Source organism: Leucopleurus acutus (genome assembly GCF_964270905.1).
Source record: "Leucopleurus acutus genome assembly, chromosome: 7".
Classification (NCBI taxonomy): domain Eukaryota; kingdom Metazoa; phylum Chordata; class Mammalia; order Artiodactyla; family Delphinidae; genus Leucopleurus; species Leucopleurus acutus.
This window is the reverse complement of record NC_139150.1, coordinates 17,391,822-17,412,631: the sequence shown is the minus strand read 5'-3', so window position 1 is coordinate 17,412,631 and position 20,810 is coordinate 17,391,822. Positions and strand designations below refer to the sequence as shown.

Below are 20,810 nucleotides of genomic sequence, written 5' to 3'. Positions count from 1 at the left end.
GAAGTTGAGGTCTAATTAGAAGGAATAATGATAATAGTAATAATAGGGAGAATCTGTGATCTCTTAGAGAAGTGGCTTCCCTCCCACCCATAAAGACTACTTGATCTGGGGGGAAGACAGCAATGTTGGAAGTCAAGCAAGATGACCTTGTTAAAGAGACCCTGTCTCTATTCCCACCAGGCTAATGACATGGGTGGTTGGAAAGGACGAGGGCTGCAGAAAATCAGGTGGGTTTGAAGGCTCTGAAGGCAAAGGGGGGTCTGTGTCTCACCTGCCAGATAGTGTCCAGTGGACAGTAAATGTGGTCGAGTGCTCTGCCATGAAAGCGTCCATCTACAAATGCCTTCACGGTCTGTCTGGATCAAGAGGGCTTCGGCCAGCTCCCCTCAGACCCTCATGTCCTGAGGGTTGTGTAGAAGAGCTGCTGGACGTTCCTCATTTCCTCAATAGGGTGGGTAAGTTATCTAATGGTTAAAACCAGATGGCCTCAAATGACAAGTGGTGGGGATGAAGAGAACCGGCAGCAGATGCCAGGATGGACCATGCACCTATAAATCAGGTGGAACAGGGAGGTCCTGGCTTATGCCAAAAAGGAAGGAGAGTGATGGACAAGGGCCAGATGAGACAGCAGGTACTAGAGTTGAGAGGTAATGGTCCAGCAGCAAGCATCCCCTCACTCCCACGCCTTACAAGTACCTCTGTCCCCTTGAACTTAGACATTCAGGAAGTGGTAGGAGGCAGCACACCTAAACTGACTAGAATTACGTTTCCACTGCCAATGGATGGAGCAGAAAATAAATAAAATTCAGTTGTAGAAGCACTATAGGAAATTAAATACACGGTGCTTTTGAATTTTTGTGGCCCCAAATATCATATCATATCGCCTACATAAATACATCAGTAGCTGTGGCTTTCATCATATCACACACAAATGGCACTGGGTAAATCTCAAATAATTTCCAGTTACATTCTTTGGTTTTTCAGAAAACCTGTGAGTTCAAGAGCTATTGCTCTCTTTGAAAGATTAAGAAACTGAGGCTAATGAGGTCAACACAGATTTTAAAGCTCGCCAATGACCAAGTCAGGGCGTAAGCCCACTTCACTCAGACCAGCCTTCTTTCCAAGGTTCTCTGCTGCTGTCTCTCCTCAGCTCCTCAGGAAAGCAGCCCAAAGTGGCTCTAACACTGAGAGTATTGGAGACATATTCTTGGGCCTCCATCCTGCCACCTTGTGGTGAGACCTTGGAAAGTCACTCTGCTTCCCACATTGGTGGCAAGTATATTCAGGAACAACAACTAATTAGCTCCATTTGGCTCTAGTGGAGAATGAAGTAAAGTGATGGCGAGGCTGGAAAGGGGCCAGATCAAGAAGGCACTGAATACCAGGCTAAGGTGTTCAGCTTGTAGGACAATGTTTCCCAAGTGTGCTTCCAACACACTCCCATGTCTCACACATATACACACTCACTACATTGTTACAAATTCAGATTCCTGGGACAGAAACCCGTCTATAGAATCAAAATTTCTAGTGTGGAACCTGGAATGTGCATTTTAAACAAGCACCCTTGGTCATTCCTATAAAACAACTCATCCAGTTAAGGACCCTCTTCTATCAGCAACAATGATCCTCACATGTCTTCTTCTGTGTCCTTATCCCACATTTGATATTAAAGCTCCCTGCCAACAAGGCCACCAGCCCCGCCCCATGGCTTTGCCTTGGCCATCCCCACTCTTCTCCTAATGTACGTTGACCCATCTTTTGAAGACAGTTAAGACACCAACTTCTCCAGGAAGCCTTCTACAAACCTGAGGTCTCAGCTGAAACTTCTCTTCTGCACAGGTGACATGTTCCCCACTGAGTGCACAGAAATAAGGCAGGCCCTACCTCCCTCTCAACCGGACTGTAAGCTTCCTGGAAGGCTAAACCCCAGTGTGAATACACTGGGGAGGGCTGAGGCCCCAGCTCATTTCCACTCTGAGCACCTTTATACATGATCCTATCCAGAGGTGTTTCTGGAGATGTGTAAACAGAACTCCTTCAAAGGTGTTCATTGTTCTACCTGGGGATTGAGAGTGACCACACCCTCAGACGCTTAATCCAATGAAGAGCTTGCAGCAGATTGGCGGATCTTGTACCGGTGGGGCGGGGCAGGGCAGGGGCAAGGCCTGGGGTGTTGGTGAACCAGAGGCCAGGAGCTCTCAAGGACCTACCTATTGGGTACTAATGCTCTAATATCTCATTTCATTCCTCCAACACTTCCAGGAGGTAAGTTTCATTATCCCGCTTTGCAGGTGAGGAAACCAAGGCAGCCTGGTGTGTTGAAGGCTACAGAGGTAGGTGCTAGGAGTAGCATGATCTTCCTTGACCAGCTGCCCCTCACAGGGAGGGGCCGCCAGCATGTAGCCTTGGCACCTGGGCCAGCACCGTGTTCATAGGCCAATAGCACTTACCACACATCCTGAGGAGTCCACCTGGCGGTCAGACACACACTTGAAGTTTCGAGTACAGCCCCCATTGTTCCGAGAGCAGTCACGGACGGGCCCGAAGGAGGACAGCAGGTCATTGATGGTTTCAAAGTATGTGGACAGCATGGCTTCTTCCCTTGGAGAGAAAGGAGATGGTTACATTCCAGAGACATCTGTATCACTGGGTTAAAAATAATTTTAATGTGCATTTATTACTTTCGAGATCATCATTTATTATACTTACAACGAAGAAAATGAAATACATATTTAAAAAATAAGAAGTAAAGAAAAACAAAAAGAAAGAAATTCAATAGATATATCATCACATGACATGACGGTTGTCTAGGTTTTTGTTGTTGTATTTTTTTTGGCTGCACCTCACGGCCTGTGGGATCTTAGTTCCTTGACCAGGGACCGAACCCCAGCCCCAGCAGTGAAAGTGCCGAGTCCTAACAACTGGACCGCCATGGAATTTCCGATGGTTGTCTAGTTTTGATAAAGAGGAATATATTTGGAACTTGGTACCCTTTATTTCATTAATCCTCATAATTTTGGAAAGTAGGCATGAGATTTCCATTTTACCAATAAGGGAACTGTGGCTCAGAAAGGTGAAGTATCATTTACAATAGCCAAGACATGGACGCAACCTAAGTGTCCATCAACAGAGGAATGGATAAAGAAGAGGTGGCACATGTATACAATGGAATATCACTCAGCCGTAAACAGGAACGAAATAGTGCCATTTGCAGCAACACGGATGGACCTAGAGATTATCATACTAAGTGAAGCCAGTCAGACAGAGAAAGACAAATAGTATACGATATCACTTACAAGTGGAATCTAAAAAATATACAAATGAACTTATTCACAAAACAGAAACAGACTCACAGACATGGAAAACAAACTCACGGTTACCAAAGGGGAAAGGGAGGGAGGGATAAATTAGCAGAATGGGATTAACAGATACACACTACTATATATAAAGTAGATTAACAACAAGGATTTACTGTAGAGCACAGGAAACTATATTCAATAATGTGTAATAACCTACAATGGACAAGAATCTGAAAAAAAATGTATATAATTGAATCACTCTGTTGTACACCTGAAACTAACACAATATTGTAAATCAACTATACTTCATTTGAAAAAAAAAAGAAAAAAAAGAAAGGTGAAGTAAGGTCACCGAGCCTGTACTGTGGCAGAACTAAAGTCCATGCCAAGCTCCATCTGAGTCCAAAGAGAAAGTTCTTCCCACTACACAACTCTTAACTTGCATTATACATGTTTCTACAGAGTCCAGACCTCCCCATAACAACTCTGCAACTCTGCAAAATTCCTATTATTCCAACATTGTGTATATAAATTGAAGCTATGGGAGGTATGGGGCTTACTCCAAATTATTACACAGCCTATAAACAGCAGAGCCAAGATACAAACACAGAACTGTCTGATCCTCGTACCCTAGAACTTTATTTTTCAGACCGTTGCATACAAATCACACCATCAATAATGGTAGCATAAGCTGTTGTAAAGGTGATAAGACTCTAGGCAAATGCATGACTCCTCCCAAATGAGGTTCACAAGAGACAAGACTAGACTAGCTACCACAATCCATGGATCTGCCAAAATTCTATTACATGAGAGATACAAATGGAAGATTCTGGAAAAAGGGCCCCAAATAAGGAATATCCTAGCACTGGATTATTTATGATGCCTACACTTGCAGGAGATATTATTAAAGGGACACTACAGGCAGTAAAAAGAGGCACTATATTCTTCCATGTTGTATGCCTCATGGAATCTGGAATTTTGAAAGAAGGGAGATGCTGGTACATGTACATGTCGTAAGAGGAGACCAGTGAGCACTACTGCTGATGTCTCTGGACCAGCCTTCATCCCTTCCCCCATCCTTTCTCTCCTCAGGCTTGGAGCTCCAGGTTTCAGTCTCCTAGCTTATTCCCTGACTCCAGCCTTATCCCCTTCTATCCCATCTTTCATACTGACTGCCAGTGAACTTAGTAAGCCCCCACTCTAATTAGATACCCCGTGGATCAATAGTTCTCCATTACTTATAGAAGAAAATCTAAATTAGTTTCATCGGCATTCAAGGCCCTTCATAATCTGGTTCCTGCCTACTCGCCTGGCTACATTTTACCTTGTCCTCAGAGTCTCCATTTGATACCCCCAGGTCTCTTCTCATTCCCTAAACACACAAACTTAGGTCAGGTTCACTGCAAACAGACTCTGAAACAGAGCACTGCATATACGAGGTTTATCAAGGAGCCCTCTTGGGATATACTTGTAGGAAGTAAGCAAGGCAGGACTGGGCAGGGGAGAGGCTGCCCTGCCATGTGGCTGATGCCATTTAGATCTGAAGCCTCAGCTGGTCCTGAGGGGAGCTCTGGAGCTTGGATGGCCCTTCAGGGACACCCTGAATGGAGGCAAGGGATCCAGGCCTCTGCGACACCACGCCAGCCAGTCATTGGTATGGCTGCCATCTGGAAGGGGGTATCCTTGGGAGAGGCAGTTCCTTGTGGCTGAAAGCAGTGCCCAGTGAGGGACAGAGCTGTGAGCCTCAGCCACATTCTGGAGGATGGGTGGGTCAGCCCTGAAGAGGGCATCTGAGGACAGTATGTACCTTTACCTTTCTGAATCCTTAACCATGCTTTACTGCCTGGGACGCTCATCTCCAAATTTTCTCCCCCGCAAAATCCTAAGACTTCTTAAAAATTATTCAAATTCAAGTTCATATTCAAATTCATTCATTCATTCATATATTGCAAATGTTTATTGAGTGTTTACTATGCGCCAGGCACCATTCTAGGTATTAGGGATGCAGTAGTGACACTGGACAAAGTCCTTACCTCCACCAAGCTTACTGTGACCTCCTTTGTGAAACCTTCTCTACTTCCCCCAAGCAGAATTAATTCCTTTTCCCTTTGAGTCCACTGTTTAAATCTATTATCTTACTGATCTTCATCAACAACTCTATGGTTTCCCAAAGAGACTGTAAGCTTCTTGAGTGAAAGACTTATGACTTAGTCATTCCACTTTAGCCGCCAGCACAAGGCCTGCTAAGAACTTGTGTTAAGTAAATGTTTTTCAAGTGAAACAAAGAAAACACCAGAAGGCATGGATGCCACCGCCGCCAATCAGTAATTTTACCAAGAGTGTCTCCAAAGAGGACACTCCCCTGCCTACCCCCAACTCTGGGTTCCCATCCCAAATCCTTCACACTCAGGGCTGTTGTATAGGGACAAGAAAGAATATGTGAGGAATAGAGCTGCAAACTTATCCATCACTTCCTAACTTTGTATAGACTGAGGTCAGGGTAACAGGTAGATGGAGGAAGGGAATCAACAGTCCCTGAACTGAAGCTCTTGGGAGATCCGCCACTTTTGAATCATGGAAAGGGTTGAGGGTCCTGGAAAGACATTAAGGCTATTAAAATATTAATACCCTGAGAAGAAGTGATAAGTGAGGGAAGGAGATAAAGACGGAGGGAGAGACAATCTGAGCGAGTGTGAGAGCAAGAAAAGAGATAAACATATAGAGAATGTGCTAGAAAGAAAGAAGAGAAACTGAGAGGCAGAAACACCCTCATCCAGAAGAAAGTGGATGGATGGATAGATGGAAGGATGGATGAACTGACAAGTGGACAGATACACAGAGAGAGAGAGAGAGAGCCAGAGAGAGTTAGAGAGACACACCCAGGAGTGTCATAGAGAGGAAGACTAAAAGAGAGGAAGACGGAGGCAAAGGGTGTAAAGAGAGAAAAAATGCAGAGCTAGATCAGGAAAAAGCAAGGGAGAAACAGGAGTAAGACCCAGAGATTAAAAAAGGAGAAACTACCAAGGTAAGGAGAACAAATGTGGAAGTGTACAGAGAAGGTGGAGAGCAGGGAAGGAGGGGAGCGGGGAGAGAGGAAGGGGATGGGGAAGGAGACAGACACAGAAAGGCAGAGAATGAAAGTGAAGAGAAAGATACTGTGTGAGTGGAAAGAGCAGAGACAGAACAACAGAGAGAAACAAAGGAAGAGGGGAGAAAAACAAGAAAACAATTTCACCTTCCAGGGCAACCTGGCGACAGCTCAGGCTATACAAATAAGGAGGCTGTTAGCTTTTGAAAGCACTGATTCTGCATAAACAGCAGTTATACCAAGGGAACATTATTTAAAACACAAAGCCCTGACACAGGGGCTGTTACTGAGTTGAGAGCAGCGATTGTGTCAGTCTGGGAAGTGACAGAGGGAGCTAAGGCAGACACTGGCATTTTCTTAACTCAGGACTCAATCCCTCATCCCAGCTGCTGAATGCAGGATTTGGGGTCTGCTGGAGCTCAGAGCTGCCCCAATAGCAGGGCGCAAAGGGATGGAGGGAACAGCCCTGGAGGTGGAGGTGGGCTGGGGTGATGGGGAGATCCCGGTGAGAGTCCTAGCTTTGCCAGAAATCACCATCATCACCAACATCATCTCCATCATCTATGACTTCCTGAGCACCTGCTACGGGAGAACTGTGCTAGGCTCCTTTCCCATGCTGTCTCCATAGCTTTAAGGTATACATTTTTACTCCCCCTGTACAGCTGGAGAAACGGGATATTGGGGAGAGACGGCACTTGTCCTGGGTCGCATGGATGTGAAGTGTTGAGGCCAGGGTCTGCATGCAAGTCTGCCTGACGTCAGGTCGTGAGCTTTCTCCAGGCCACCATTGAGCTTGTCCAACCTGCTCTGTGCCCTTGGGCAAGTCAGAGCTCTCCTAACTGTAAAGCTGGTAGAAATCTATACCCATCCCTCTGTGTCTTAGGGGAGGAAGAACTGGAAGAACAGAGCCTGTGCCACCTTGGCACACTGCCCAGTGCCGCCTCCTGGCCTATGTACATGTCACAGTAGCCTCAATCCGAATTGGAATAAAAGAGGACAACACCAGTGTACTGGTTTCCTAGAGCTGCCGTAACAAGTACTATAAACCAGGTGACTTAAAACAACAGAAATGTATTCTCTCACAGTTCTGGAGGTTGGATGTCCAAAATCAAGGTGTCAGCAAGGCCATGATTCCCCTACAGGCTCTAGGAGAGAAGCATTCCTTGCCTATTCACAGCTTCCTGTGGCTCCTGGCAACACCTGGCATTCCTTGGTGTGTAGCTGCGTCACTCTAATCTCTGCCTCCATTGTCACATGGCCTTCTTCCTTCTTCCTTGTGTCTGTGTGTCTTTTCCTCTTCTCACAATGACACCACCCATTGGATTTAATGCCCATCCTAATCTATTATGGCCTTATTTTAATTACATCTGCAAAGACCCTATCTTCAAATAAGGTCACGTTCTGAGGTTCTGGGTAGACATGGGTTTTGGGAGGATGCTACTCAACCCACTACTCATGGCTCAGAGACACGTCCTTAAGCTGAGTAGGACGGTAGGACAGAGCCGAGATTAACACCCTGGTCTTTGACTCTTAATGCCAGTGTTCCTCACACCACACCTTCCAACTCCAGGTTCTGCATGTTACACTGTGGTATTTACAAGACCTATAAAGTCTTAGAAAAAGGATCCCAGTAAAGCCATTTCTCCTTCATCTGAGAGGAGAAAAGACCAACATTAATTAAGTACCTAACACACCCCAGGCAGAACAGAGGTTGGCAAACTTTTCTATACAGAAATCCATAGTCAATACCTTAGGCTTTGCAAACCATATGGTCTCTGTTCCAACTACTCAATTCTGCTTTTATAGAACACAAGCAGCCATAGAAAATATGCGATGACAACAGCAAAATGCAGTGAATGAGCACGGCTATGTTTCAATAAAACTGTATTTACAAAAAGACACAGCAGACTGGACTGCCATTTCCTGTTTTACATGGGAAAACCTGCAGGTCAGTGTTGGAGTTTAGATTTGAACTGAGGTATGTCCAACTCCAGAACCCACATTCTTTCTCCTACATCAGCGGTCCCCAACGTTTTTGGCGCCAGGGACGGGTTTTGTGGAAGATAATTTTTCCACAGACAGGGAGGTGGGGGGCGGGGGGAGTGGTTCAGGTGATAATGCAACCGATGGGGAGTGGCGGGGAGCGATGGGAGCGATGGGAGTGATGGGAGCGATGGGGAGCGATGGGGAGCGGTGGGGAGTGATGGGGAGCGATGGGAGCGATGGGGAGCGATGGGAGCGATGGGGAGCGATGGGGAGCGGTGGGGAGCGATGGGAGCGATGGGAGCGATGGGGAGGGGTGGGGAGCGATGGGGAGCGATGGGGAGCGGTGGAGAGCGATGGGGAGCGGTGGGGAGCGATGGGGAGTGGTGGGGAGCGATGGGAGCGATGGGGAGCGATGGGAGCGATGGGGAGCGGTGGGGAGCGGTGGGGAGCGATGGGGAGCGATGGGGAGTAGTGGGGAGTGATGGGGAGCGGTGGGGAGCGATGGGGAGCGGTGGAGAGCGATGGGGAGTGGTGGGGAGCGATGGGGAGTGGTGGGGAGTGATGGGGAGCGGTGGGGAGTGATGGGGAGCGATGGGGAGCGATGGGGAGTGATGGGGAGCGGTGGGGAGCGATGGGGAGCGGTGGAGAGCGATGGGGAGTGGTGGGGAGCGATGGGGAGTGGTGGGGAGCGATGGGGAGCGGTGGGGAGCGATGGGGAGCGATGGGGAGCGGTGGGGAGCGATGGGGAGTGATGGGGAGCGATGGGAGCGATGGGGAGCGATGGGAGCGATGGGAGTGATGGGAGCGATGGGGAGCGATGGGGAGCGATGGGGAGCGATGGGGAGCGGTGGGGAGTGATGGGGAGCGATGGGAGCGATGGGGAGCGATGGGGAGCGGTGGGGAGCGATGGGGAGCGATGGGAGCGATGGGGAGCGATGGGGAGCGGTGGGGAGCGATGGGGAGCGATGGGGAGTGGTGGGGAGCGATGGGGAGCGGTGGGGAGCGATGGGGAGCCGCAGATGAAGCTTTGCTCGCTTGCTCGCTAGCTCGCCTGCCCGCCTCTCACCTCCTGCTGTACGACACGGTTTCTAACAGGCTGCGGACCCCTGTCTACAGACTCTTTCTTCTGAACCTCACTCTTCTCATCTGCAAAATGGGAACAGCATCTTTCTAGCTCCCAACCATGTAGGATTATTGTGAGGATGCAATGACAAGATGCATAGGATCATGTTTTACAAACTCAAAAACCCAATGCAAATACATTTATCATTCATTCATTCAACAAATATTTGAGCACCTACTGCATGCCCGGTACTGAACTGGTTATTAGTACGTCTCTCCATTGGCCTCACTCTGCCTGTATTTCTGCATCTATTAAGTCCAGCCGCTGTCTAAGATGCTTCCAAGCATCTCTCCAGTTCTGACACTCTAATTCTTCTTCTTTTTTTTTTTTTTTTTTGTTCTGATAATACTGGTTTCAAAACAGAGTCAGCCAGACCCTACCAGGCTGAGTGAGGCTGCCACCCCCTCACTAGCTGATTCCTTAAGTGTGAACGCATCACCTGGGTTCCATTTGGCGGGCCGAGTCAGCTGAGCCCCATGCCAGCGGCTGGGAACAGATGCTGACATGGCCCTGTCAATAAACACCAGGAAAGGTCTGTGTTACTCACAGAGAGGTGCTAATGGATGACTTAGGGCCCAGACAGTGACAAGCCCCCCATGGGTGCAGACTAATCACTCTCTGATGACAACAGGCAGCCTTGTTTCCTGAGCTCCCAGAGAGGGAGGCACCGAGGACAGGCCTTGTCAGGAATCAAGCTGCCTTCCCACCCTGCCCACCCCCGCCTCACGTTCAGGGAGGCTCCTCAGCCCCAGCGGCAGGAGCAGCTGTGGAGAACAGTGATAGCGGCAGGTGTGTCCCCCAGCTTCACTCACCATAAGACCTGGGGTGAGTCCCTTAAACCCTGAGCTTCCATTTTCTTGTCTGAAAAATGGAGATATTAATACCTAGCTGGCAGAGTTAGTGAGGGAAATAAATTAGATAATATATGCAAAATATTATCAGAAGGTGCCCAACAGCCAGCTAAAATTAGAATCGTCTGACTGTCCTGCAAAATTGCAAAGGCCATGACTTGAGACTGTAAGGAGCTCAATGAAGGAGAAAAAAGGAAGACCTGGGGTCTCACAGTATCCATTTACTCACTTAAATTTTTTCATTGATACCTAATTTGTCCCTGGGCTGGTTCCTGGGGGGAGGGGGGATATAGGGATAGATATGACATAGTATGTGCTAAGGAGGAAGGGAAAAACAAAAACAATTAACCTCACAACATAACTGGGGCCACAGGACTATAAAGAGGCCTCCGCATCCACCCAGACTCTGGTAGTGGGGGGTCAGACGAGGCTTTTTGGAGGAGGCAGTATTGAACCTGAGGCAGAAAGGCTGAGCAGGAATTAGCCACACGAAGGAGGGTGGCATGAGATAAGGGTATTCCAGGCAGAAGTAGCAGAGGGTGTACCCTGATCGGGGGAACTTCAAGCAATTCAGGGAAGCTGGAGTGTCGAGGAGGAGATGGGGTGTGGCAGAGGCTGCCGGGAGACAAGCTAGACAAGGTTCCGTGTGCCAGGCCTCGACGATTCTTCCCTTCACCCTGGGAGCTGCACGCATCCACCCAAGGGTTCTAGAAGCAGTTTCTGCTTTTATTTAGACTAATAACACAGACTACGATTTTATATAATCATGATGGCAATAACGACGACAGCAGTAATGACAGTTCATGATTATTGAACGTTCATCATATGCCAGGAAATGTTTCAAGCATGACATGTGTCTGCCTTCCTAACCCACACGAAAACACAGTGATGCAAATGATATGCTCATCCCCGTTTTAGGAAAGAAGGAAGGAAGTCCCTGTTTTGAGGACTAAGCGGTTTTGAGACCAGCTGAAGATCATGTTAGGAACAGTGTTGGGACAGTGGCTGGCACGTGGCATCTGCTCTATCAAGATTAGCTGGTAGATGGCTTCTGGGCCGGGGTGAGCTGGCATATGGCACAGGGAAGCAGATTTGGGCTTTTTTAAAGTCGGAGCTATTGAGCAATGGGAACACTATCTCCCAAGGTCCTGCTGCTGCTGGTCACTGCAGGAATGCAACCTGAGGAGGGATGGCCATTTTCTGGGATTGGGGTGGAGTAAAGTCAAGCTTCCGGGGGAGGGCAGTACAATATCACAGCGAGAGTCACAACAATGGCTACTATCTATGGAGAACTTACAACCTGAGAACTTGACTTAACATGGGTTATCTCATTCTTTCTTTTTTTTTCTATTTTTATTTTTTTCTTCTGGCCACATGCATGTGGGATCTTAGTTCCCCGACCAGGGATCGAACCCGTGTCCCTTGCATTGGAAGCGTGGAGTCTTAACCGCTGGACCACCAGGGAAGTCCCTATCTGATCGTAGGGCTTGCTAGAGCCCTATGGGATGGTGCCATTCTTATCCCCATTTTGTTGATTAAAACAGAGATGCACACACTCGGATCAGGACCTGGCGCTTACAGAGGTAAGGGGACCTGCCCTGTGACACACCGTGGCTCTGCTCTGGTATGTCCGTCTCCAATCCCAGTAGGGTCCTGCCTTCCTCCTAAGGATCCCTTCCCACCTGGAGATTCTGGGACTGGTGTTGCAGCTGACCCTGATCATTCCCCTTCCTTTAGCAATCATGGTTTGCACTAGTTTAGGTCAGGAATACATATCGCTGTGCTGAGTGGTCTCATAGCTTCTTGTGAGCGCCTGTGTCTTTGAGAAGCCTGCCAGCTTCCTGCGTGCAGAGACCCTCCTCACTCGCTTCCCCCTGCACGCTGGGTATGTGGCAGCTGTTCACTGAATAAGCAAGGAAGAGGCGGAGGGATGAATGAGGCCCTTCAGCTGTGTGGTCTTGGGGACAAAGAGAAAATGATTCTGTGTGGCCACTGCCCATCTGTGAAATAGGGACAATAAAATTCAGCTCGCAGGGTCGTGGTGAGGACTCCAGGAGAGAGAAGATGTAGGAGGCCCTCACCATCATCAGGCCCATACAGACACCTTCACAAGGGGCTGCTGTATCTTGGAAATGCATTTGTTCATGTCACAGATATTTACCCAGCACTCACCACCATGGAGGCTGGAGGTTAAATATACAGAAAAGAGCAAAACAGACATGGGCTTTGCTCTCCTGGAACTGATAGCTCAGTGAATGGAACACAGCCACCCAGCAAGTCCCTGTCACTGTATCTATACCCGTCTCTGTATCTACATCGACATCTATATCTGTGTCTATATCTATAATTACAAATTATGAGAGATGCTTACAAAATACAGGATACCAGGAGAGCATATGGCAGAGGGGACAATCTAACCTAGGGAACTGGGGGTGGGAGTTGGGTGTCAGGGGGAGCATATTTCCCCGGGGAGTGTCAGGCCCTGAAGCAAAACCAGCCAGTGGCCTGGAGAAGTTCTGTCACATCTGGGCTTTCCCCAGGGGTGCTGGGATAATGTGTGGCCCATGTACACACACAATGACCCTGGAGTCCCTCTGATCTCTGAGGCTACCCTTCTTTGGCAAAAAGCTACCTCCCCCCTCCCTGCGTTGACTGCTCACTCATAGAAAGCCTCCTCCTTGCCAGCCTGCCCCCGCTTTCTCCCGCCCCTTGCAAATCCCATCATTATATTCAAAAGAAATCAAAAAGGTTCAGTGAAATGCTGAGGCTTGATCTCATAGGGAAGCTCATTCAGGTGGGCTCCGAGAGGTAGAAAGGCGCCGTGTTCTCCAGAGCCGTCTTGCCCGGCGATAGTGGGAGACCCTGGTGTCCTGGGAGGGCAGAGAGGCTTACCTGAGAGGGGCAGAGGAGAGCCCACCATTAGGGAGTAAACAGGGCTGCATCCTCCAGCAGGACAGCCTCCGGCTGGAGGCTGGAGGACTGGGGTCTGGGTCTAGCTCTACCTTGTACTGCTATGTGTCCCCAGGTAACCCTCTACCCTCTCTGGGCCTCTACTTCCACATTTATACAATGATGGGATGATTGCTAAGGGTCCCTCCAGCTCAGATTTCTAGTAACCTTATGTGACTTCCCAAGATGGATAGGTGGAAATGTAAGAATGAAGGAGGGAGGGAGACAGAATAGCCATGGTTTCCATTGTATCCATCATATCCAATATTTCCATTGTTTTGCATCTAAGGAAATCAAGGGACGTATACAGTCAGCAGGGAAACGAGAAATAAATACAACTGTGCTACCAGGAAGAAGCCCTGGGCTGAAACCCAGACCCTGCCACTTATTAGCTGAGAAGACAGGTCACTCCGCCTCTCTGAGCTCAGTTTCCCCATGCATGGATCATGGATAATAACCCTCTTAGGTTACATGAGGATGACATGAGGTAATAAAAGCTCCGTGAAGGCAGGGGCTCTGCCATGCTTACTGCAGTCCAGTGCCTGGAACATTGTACCCAGATTTTTGTTGGACAGATGAATGAATGAATGGGCGAATGAGTGAGTGAATGGATGAAAATGTATGTGAACCACTGCACGGATACCCTCGCTTTTATTGTTGTGGTTGTTACTGACAATAGCCTGCTTTTCGGGCTGAAACCCTGAAAGTTACTCCAAGCTGGGAAAGCAAGCGTTCTTAACTCAATCTGTAACCCTTTTGTCAGTCTAGAGAAGCATATGGGCCACATCTTCGAATAATGTTTTTAAACGCACAAGATCAGATACAAAAAGCGTTACATAAGAAACCATTTATCAAAACATTTTTTTAAAAAGCCAACTGGCATATAATGATATATATGCTTCTTTATTGACACATTGAATAAAAAGGTCTAGGAACAGATGTAATAATGACCGTAAATTGGAAGTAGTGAAGAGAATAAACTGTTTTAAGACATCTGCAACAAATGAAACAACAAACGTAAGATGATATAAAACTACATGTGATTTCTCTTGGCGAAAAAGTCACAGGTGCTATTAACACACCCATGTCTGCAATAGAAGGAAATGCTAAATTTCAGTGAGAAGTTGGTGAAAGTGAACATTTATTATTAGGGTATTTCATGGACCAGCACAGACCCTGGATTGAGAGCCTCTGCCTAGACTTTGATAGAGAAAGCTTCTCCCCGAATATCTGTCGATCTGTGAATATAACCAGAAGCTTGGGTCCAGATAAGAAGAGACAGGAAATTAAAACTCAGTTACGATCACACCAAAATCACTCCTTCCTGGTGGGGCATATGTGGTGTGGGGAAAGGCGGACAGACTTTGCCTTCAGAAAAAGAAAGTTTTAAACTCTTAAGGGCGTGTCCTCACCCAAGTGATCTCCCTCTCTGAACTTCAGTTTCCTCCTCTATAAATGCCTCATTGCAATGTCCCCTCAGTGCCTGGGGGACTGGGTGAGATAAATGAGGCAATGCACCTTGTGCAAAGAGGCGAGTGCTACCCCTCAATGCCCCCCTTCTATACCTTCTAGGGTGAGACAAGATTTTTGCAGCCACTCACACTTAAGAGCTGCTGAATGTACCACAACGGGGATGCACTGGTCCCTACTGAGTAGCAAGCCATCCGCTAGATATTCAGCGCTAGAGGTGCCCAGACAAAGCCCCGCTCTCAAGAAGTGCATAGACTGCGGCCAGAGACAACAAGGTTTATAAAGTGGAGTGAATACTCACAGCACAGATGCATAAAAATACATGCCATCTCCAAAAGGAAGCAAGGAATTCTTCCTGGGCCGGTTGGGGAAGGATTCTTGGAGGGAGTAGCAATACATGGGCTCTTGAAGGAAGACGAGGACAAAGATGGGGAGGAAAAGGAAACGAGAAGAAAGACAGGACAGGCGTTAGAGGGTAATGTGTGTGGGGAGTGGGGGAGACAACACGCCAGAGAAGGGAAAAGAAGCCTGGAGAGTGCAATTCTATCCCATAAAGTAGGGAAATCGATTCTATAATATAGGTGCAGGGAGGAAATAACATTCCAAGCATTGTTAGAACAAAGGAAGAAAAGAAATGTGAAAAGAGAATAATTTGAAACATCAGAAAGCATTCGGGATGCCAGTGAGAGGACTCTGAGCCGGAAACCCAGCTCTGCCTGGAAGCTTCACTGTGTGACTTCAAGAGAGTCACTTGGTGTCTCTGATCTCAGCTTCCTGATTGGTCAAATGGAGATTATAGCACCTCCCTCTCAGGACAGAGGTGACAACGAAATAAGATAAAGCACCTAAAGCACCCACACGTTGTCCAGCACCAAGCAAGAGTCCAGCCATTGTAAAGTCCCTCTTACTGCCCCTCTCAGTCAGCACCTGGGGTGCCTGCTGCCCTTGCATGGTAGCGACAGGTTAGAAGAAAATGCCATTTTTCAAGAGACTCCAGCTTGTGTAGAACACGAGGCACCTCTACCAGCCTACAAACAATGACTTTATAAAATGTAAATTCCACGCAGGAAAAGCCTGTGTCTATCAGCTACTTGCCAAAACATAAAGTAGTGGATAGTAGTTATGGTAATTAAACACTAGTTAATTCATTTACTGAAAATAAATAGTGCTACTTTGAAGCATCAGGTTTACCTGTAGCACAATTTAATGAATGGAGTTTTTATGTGGTGGAAATCGCTAGGTAATTGCCGGCTGATCATAATTACAAGACTGTTAGGTACGCAAAGCCTGAAACAATGATTCCTAATTTCTTCAGGATCAACAAAATAAGCATCCATCCGTCCGTCCATCCATCCATTCATATACCCATCGTTCCATCGAACCATCCATTACAAAGATACTTACTGAGCACCTGCTATACCCTCCCCTGTGCTATGAAGAGTCAGAAGTACAGACAAGACTAAGCGATGGTCTCTGCCCTCCAAAAAGCCAGCAGTATTGAAGAACAGAGAAGACACAGCAGAAAGGTCCACGGGAAGTCAGAAGGGGAGGAGAGTACTTCCAGTTTGGGATGAGGGGAGTGGGTGGTAGTTGGGTGTGTGGATCAAGAAAGACTTCTACTTTCTTGTATCTTTGGAATTTTGAACTGTGTGCATGTATATGCTTATTCAAAAATAAGGAGATATTTTATTTTAAAAAATAAGTGAGAACTGGAGAAAGAGGAAGAGGAGGAAAGAAGAGGAGGAAGAGGAAGAGAAATATTATGGACTGAAAATAGGTCATTAGAGTTGAGCTTTTGCACCATGGGTGGTAAAGCAAGAGGCATTGACAAGAATGTAGCAGTTCTCCGTGCTGACGAGGGTAGAGTGAAATGATATTCTTCTTATTCTACTTGTGCTGGTATAAATCGCCAACATTTATGGAAAGCGATTTGGCAACATCTACCAAACTTCTGAAGTGTTCATAGAGTTTGGCCTAGTGATTATAGTAGTACATTGTAAAGGAAAAAAGAGCAACCAGATAAAGAGATATGTTCAAAGATGTTCATCGTGGTATCATTCATAATGGGGTTAAAAGTGGGGACGATCTAAATATCTAACAGTGACAATACGATCCATTCATAGAATAAGTTATGTGAAAATTTAAAATTATGCTTTCCAGGTATAGCTAATGATATGGAAAAACTTTATATTATTCCCTCCCCCAAATCAAGAAAACATTACATATACACAAATGCACATGCATACATAATTAACAAAAAGAGACACTTCACGGAGGCTGTGGTATTTCACCGGGTTGGATGTGTGATAATAGGGGTGAAACTATGCAGTAGACAGCCCTTAGATTTGTTCATACAATATCTATGCCCCCTTCTGGTATAAGCACCCCCTTAGCGTTGCAGAAATGTACATCACTCCCCCATACACACATACACCATGGGTAGAGCCTTGTGGATTCATCAGTCAAGGTGCTTGCATTCCTCTGGCCTACAGGTGAGTGAGGGAATTGATAACTAGGCCAAGCAGAGGCTCACTCTTGGGAATCTGAATCTTAAGCAGAATGTCATGAAGGCTGAGGATGTGGAAATCAATTGCTTGTAAACTACCCATGATCACGCACCTTTGGAAGTTCTTCAAGGTGCCCCTCTGTGGCAGGTCTACTTGGGTTTGCTGACTGTTGTCACAAGCAATGGCCGGCCATTCTAAGTTTCTGAACAGGGGAACGACATAAATAGAGATGTGTCTGCAAATAATTAAGGAACACTTCAGTTCAGAGCTTCTAAGTCTGGTTCAGTGTGCCTTGAGTTTTGGCAACAGAAGATCCAGACGAAGATTCAGGGCTTCTGGAGAAGGGCATTGAGAGAGGACAACTGAGCTTCAGGCAGTCGCGACCAGGAGGGATGTCTGTCTTGTGCCTTATGAGAGAGACCAGCAGAGGGCAGAAGACAGGGGAAGGGAAGCCTCAATCACAGCCCTGCCACCATCTGGAAGAGCGCGGAGGAGGAGGGAAGGAGGAAAAGCAGAGAAGGCACCTGGAGACCAATGGTAATAGAGTTGCTTCTAAATTCAGTCTCATACCCAGTCAGGCAGGCTTTATCTAGAGGCCCTGCTTCTTATGAATCCGGGGCCTGAGCCTGGGGACCTAGGAGGCCGTGAAGCACAGAGGAAGCCACTGAGCCTGGAACCCAGGAGAGTAGGTTCAAGTCCTCTGCTCTGCTGCTCAGGTGAAAGAGCCTGGACAGGCACTTTCCTTTTCCCGAGCCTCAGGGTAATCTGCTCATTCACTTCAGCATGTTCATTCATTCATTCATTCATTCAGCAAATATCTATTGAATGTCTACTAACTAGCATGTACTACCAATTCATTCATTCATTCAGCAAATATCTATTGAATGTCTACTAACTAGCATGTACTACCAATTCATTCATTCATTCAGCAAATATCTATTGAATGTCTACTAACTAGCATGTACTACCAATTCATTCATTCATTCAGCAAATATCTATTGAATGTCTACTAACTAGCATGTACTACGAATTCATTCATTCATTCAGCAAATATCTATTGAATGTCTACTAACTAGCATGTACTACGAATTCATTCATTCATTCAGCAAATATCTATTGAATGTCTACTAACTAGCATGTACTACCAATTCATTCATTCATTCAGCAAATATCTATTGAATGTCTACTAACTAGCATGTACTACCAATTTAGATATATGCAGGAAAATTGGTTCTTTATGTCAAAAGGATGGGGAGGCTCTCGGTGGTACTGCTCAGGGAGTGTGGGGGAGCCGTGGGCTGCTCCCTTCTGGATTTATCCCCTTGTCTCTACTTCTTAAGGATCTGGGTGGACGTACATCAGGCAGCAAAGAGCCACAGGCTCGCTGACAGAGAGACGTACAGCACAGGGGAAGATGCAATTACCGCCCACAGGCCCACGTTGCCTGTCTTGTTCTAGACAAGGCCACTATTTGGCCTGCTGGGCTGGGTGGATAGAAAAGACAGAGTGCGGGGGAGGAAGGAGATGGAGACCGTGCTTACGGGCGAGTCCCAGGGTCCGCGAAGCACTCAAGTGCAGACGGTGTACAAGCATGTGAAGGAACTGGCTTCTTCTGCAAATCGTGTTTTCTTTTTTGGTGGAGGAAAGACTTTGCTCTTTTAGAAATATCAAATGTTGGGCATCATTCTACATATAGTAAAGACTGTGGTGTATAAAAAAAGAGACCCTTCCCTCATGGTATTTATATTCTACTAGGAAGAGAACCTTCAAACAAATTAAAAAGGATTAAAGAGTTAAATGGCTGAAGTGTTGGACAGTGACTGACAGAACGAGGCTAGGGAGTGTTGGCGGTGGGCTGAGGGGTGGTGTGTTGGTTTACTAAGATGCCAGGGAAGTCTTGTGGGGTCATGGAGATAATCCGTGGGGTAATGAATGCAGAGTGACTAGCACGGCATCTGGTACAGAGCAAGTGCTCAAGGAATTACTGCTGTTAGTGTTATTGTTAATTACGTTCTAAATTCCTTCTCTGAACGTGGGGACAGCAGTGCCTATTTCATAGGGTTGCTGAGTAGATTAAATTCGGAAATATGTAAAAAGAAATTTATATGACACATTCAATAAGGGATTATTGAGAGCCAGCCATGTTTCAGGGGAGACTGGCATAAACAAACACACAAATGCATAGTATAAAGTCAGAGTGGTGAGTGAAGGTCAGAAAAGAAGGCAAAGGCCGAGATCGAGATTCCTGGTGTGGGGAGACCAAGGACCTCCAAGGCTCGAGGAGATGACCTTTGAACAGAAGCAGGGAGGAAGTGCTGGAGAGAACAGGGCTGGGGAAAGCATGTCCCAACGGGAGGAAACAGCAGGTGCAAAGGCCCAGAGGCAGGGGTGGGGTTGGCCCTGAAAGGAGCAGCAGGGGCCAGTGGATCTTGGAGGTGACAGCAGGGGCTTTGGGTTGAACTATGGGTACGAAGCAAAGGTGCTGGAGGATTTTGTACAAGGAGTATGATGATCTGATTTGCAGTTTAAAAGCATAACTCTGACTTCTCCGTGTGTAGTGTACATTATTCATATTATTCATCTTGGTGTATCATGAGATCAGAGGTAGCACAGGCAAATGATGTGACACTCATTCTAAAAGTAACATATTCATTGCATGCCTATTCTGTGTAGGCTGCTAGATGCAGCAGTGTAGATGGAGACAGCCCCTACTTCTTGCCCTTGGGGACCTTCTGATGGTTCTATTGGCACAGAGTAAATACTTCATAAATTATCATCACTTGATATGAACTAATATATATTACATTGCATTACATTGCATTATATTATACTATATGAATAGCACAGCATTCATATTTTTATGTCTCTTGCCCCCAAAGTGACAGTGTTACAATTCACCAGAGGCTCATCCTTGAGGAGAAGGGAGCAGCAAAAGAAAAAAAAAAAAAAAGAGGAGGCAGAAGTAAGCACGAGGGAGCAGCGGCGTGCCATTTCTCACCACTGTATCTCTGAATATGCGGATATAACCGTCCTCTCATTTGCTGTCTGGTGGACTCCTATTCACATTCCGGAGCCCAGCTCACTCTTCGCCTCCTGGAATCCAAGAGCCCTCCCTCCACCGTGCCACTTGGGCTGAACTGCGGTCCCCTGTCTACCCTCCTGGATCCCGGATGCATCCCTCCTGAGGCACCTTGAGGGGCACATGAGTATGAGGTTTACTCACAGTGTTCATTCTTCTCATTTATTGGGTTGGCCAAAAAGTCCATTTGGGTTTTTCCATAACTTCTTACAGAAAAACCCAAGCGAACATTTCGGCCCACCCAATACTTGTATAACCTCAGAGATTAACACAGGCTCTGATGCGGTTGGTGTAAAAAACATCTACAGAAGAAAGAAAGGGAGAGAGGAAGAGAGGGAGGAAGAGAGGGAGGAAGGGAGGGAGGGAGGAAGAAGGGAGGGAGGGAGGAGGGAGGGAGGGAGGGAGGAGGGAGAGAAAGGAATACAATTCTTTCCTTCTTTTCCAGGCAATGCTGAAGC

The 20,810-nt window shown here is 46.9% G+C and overlaps 1 protein-coding gene across 4 annotated transcripts in view; it reads right to left on the bottom strand.

The window, feature by feature from the left end:
* Positions 1-20,810, bottom strand: part of ASTN2 (astrotactin 2) — a gene marked incomplete at both ends in the record, with an annotated part of 917,251 nt that overhangs the window by 357,092 nt on the left and 539,349 nt on the right. For all 4 annotated transcript variants that reach the window (XM_082842116.1, XM_082842118.1, XM_082842117.1 and 1 more), the window contains one exon: positions 2,451-2,601. In XM_082842116.1, coding sequence (XP_082698242.1) covers positions 2,451-2,601 — 151 coding nt within the window. The remainder of the gene's footprint in view (positions 1-2,450; positions 2,602-20,810) is intronic.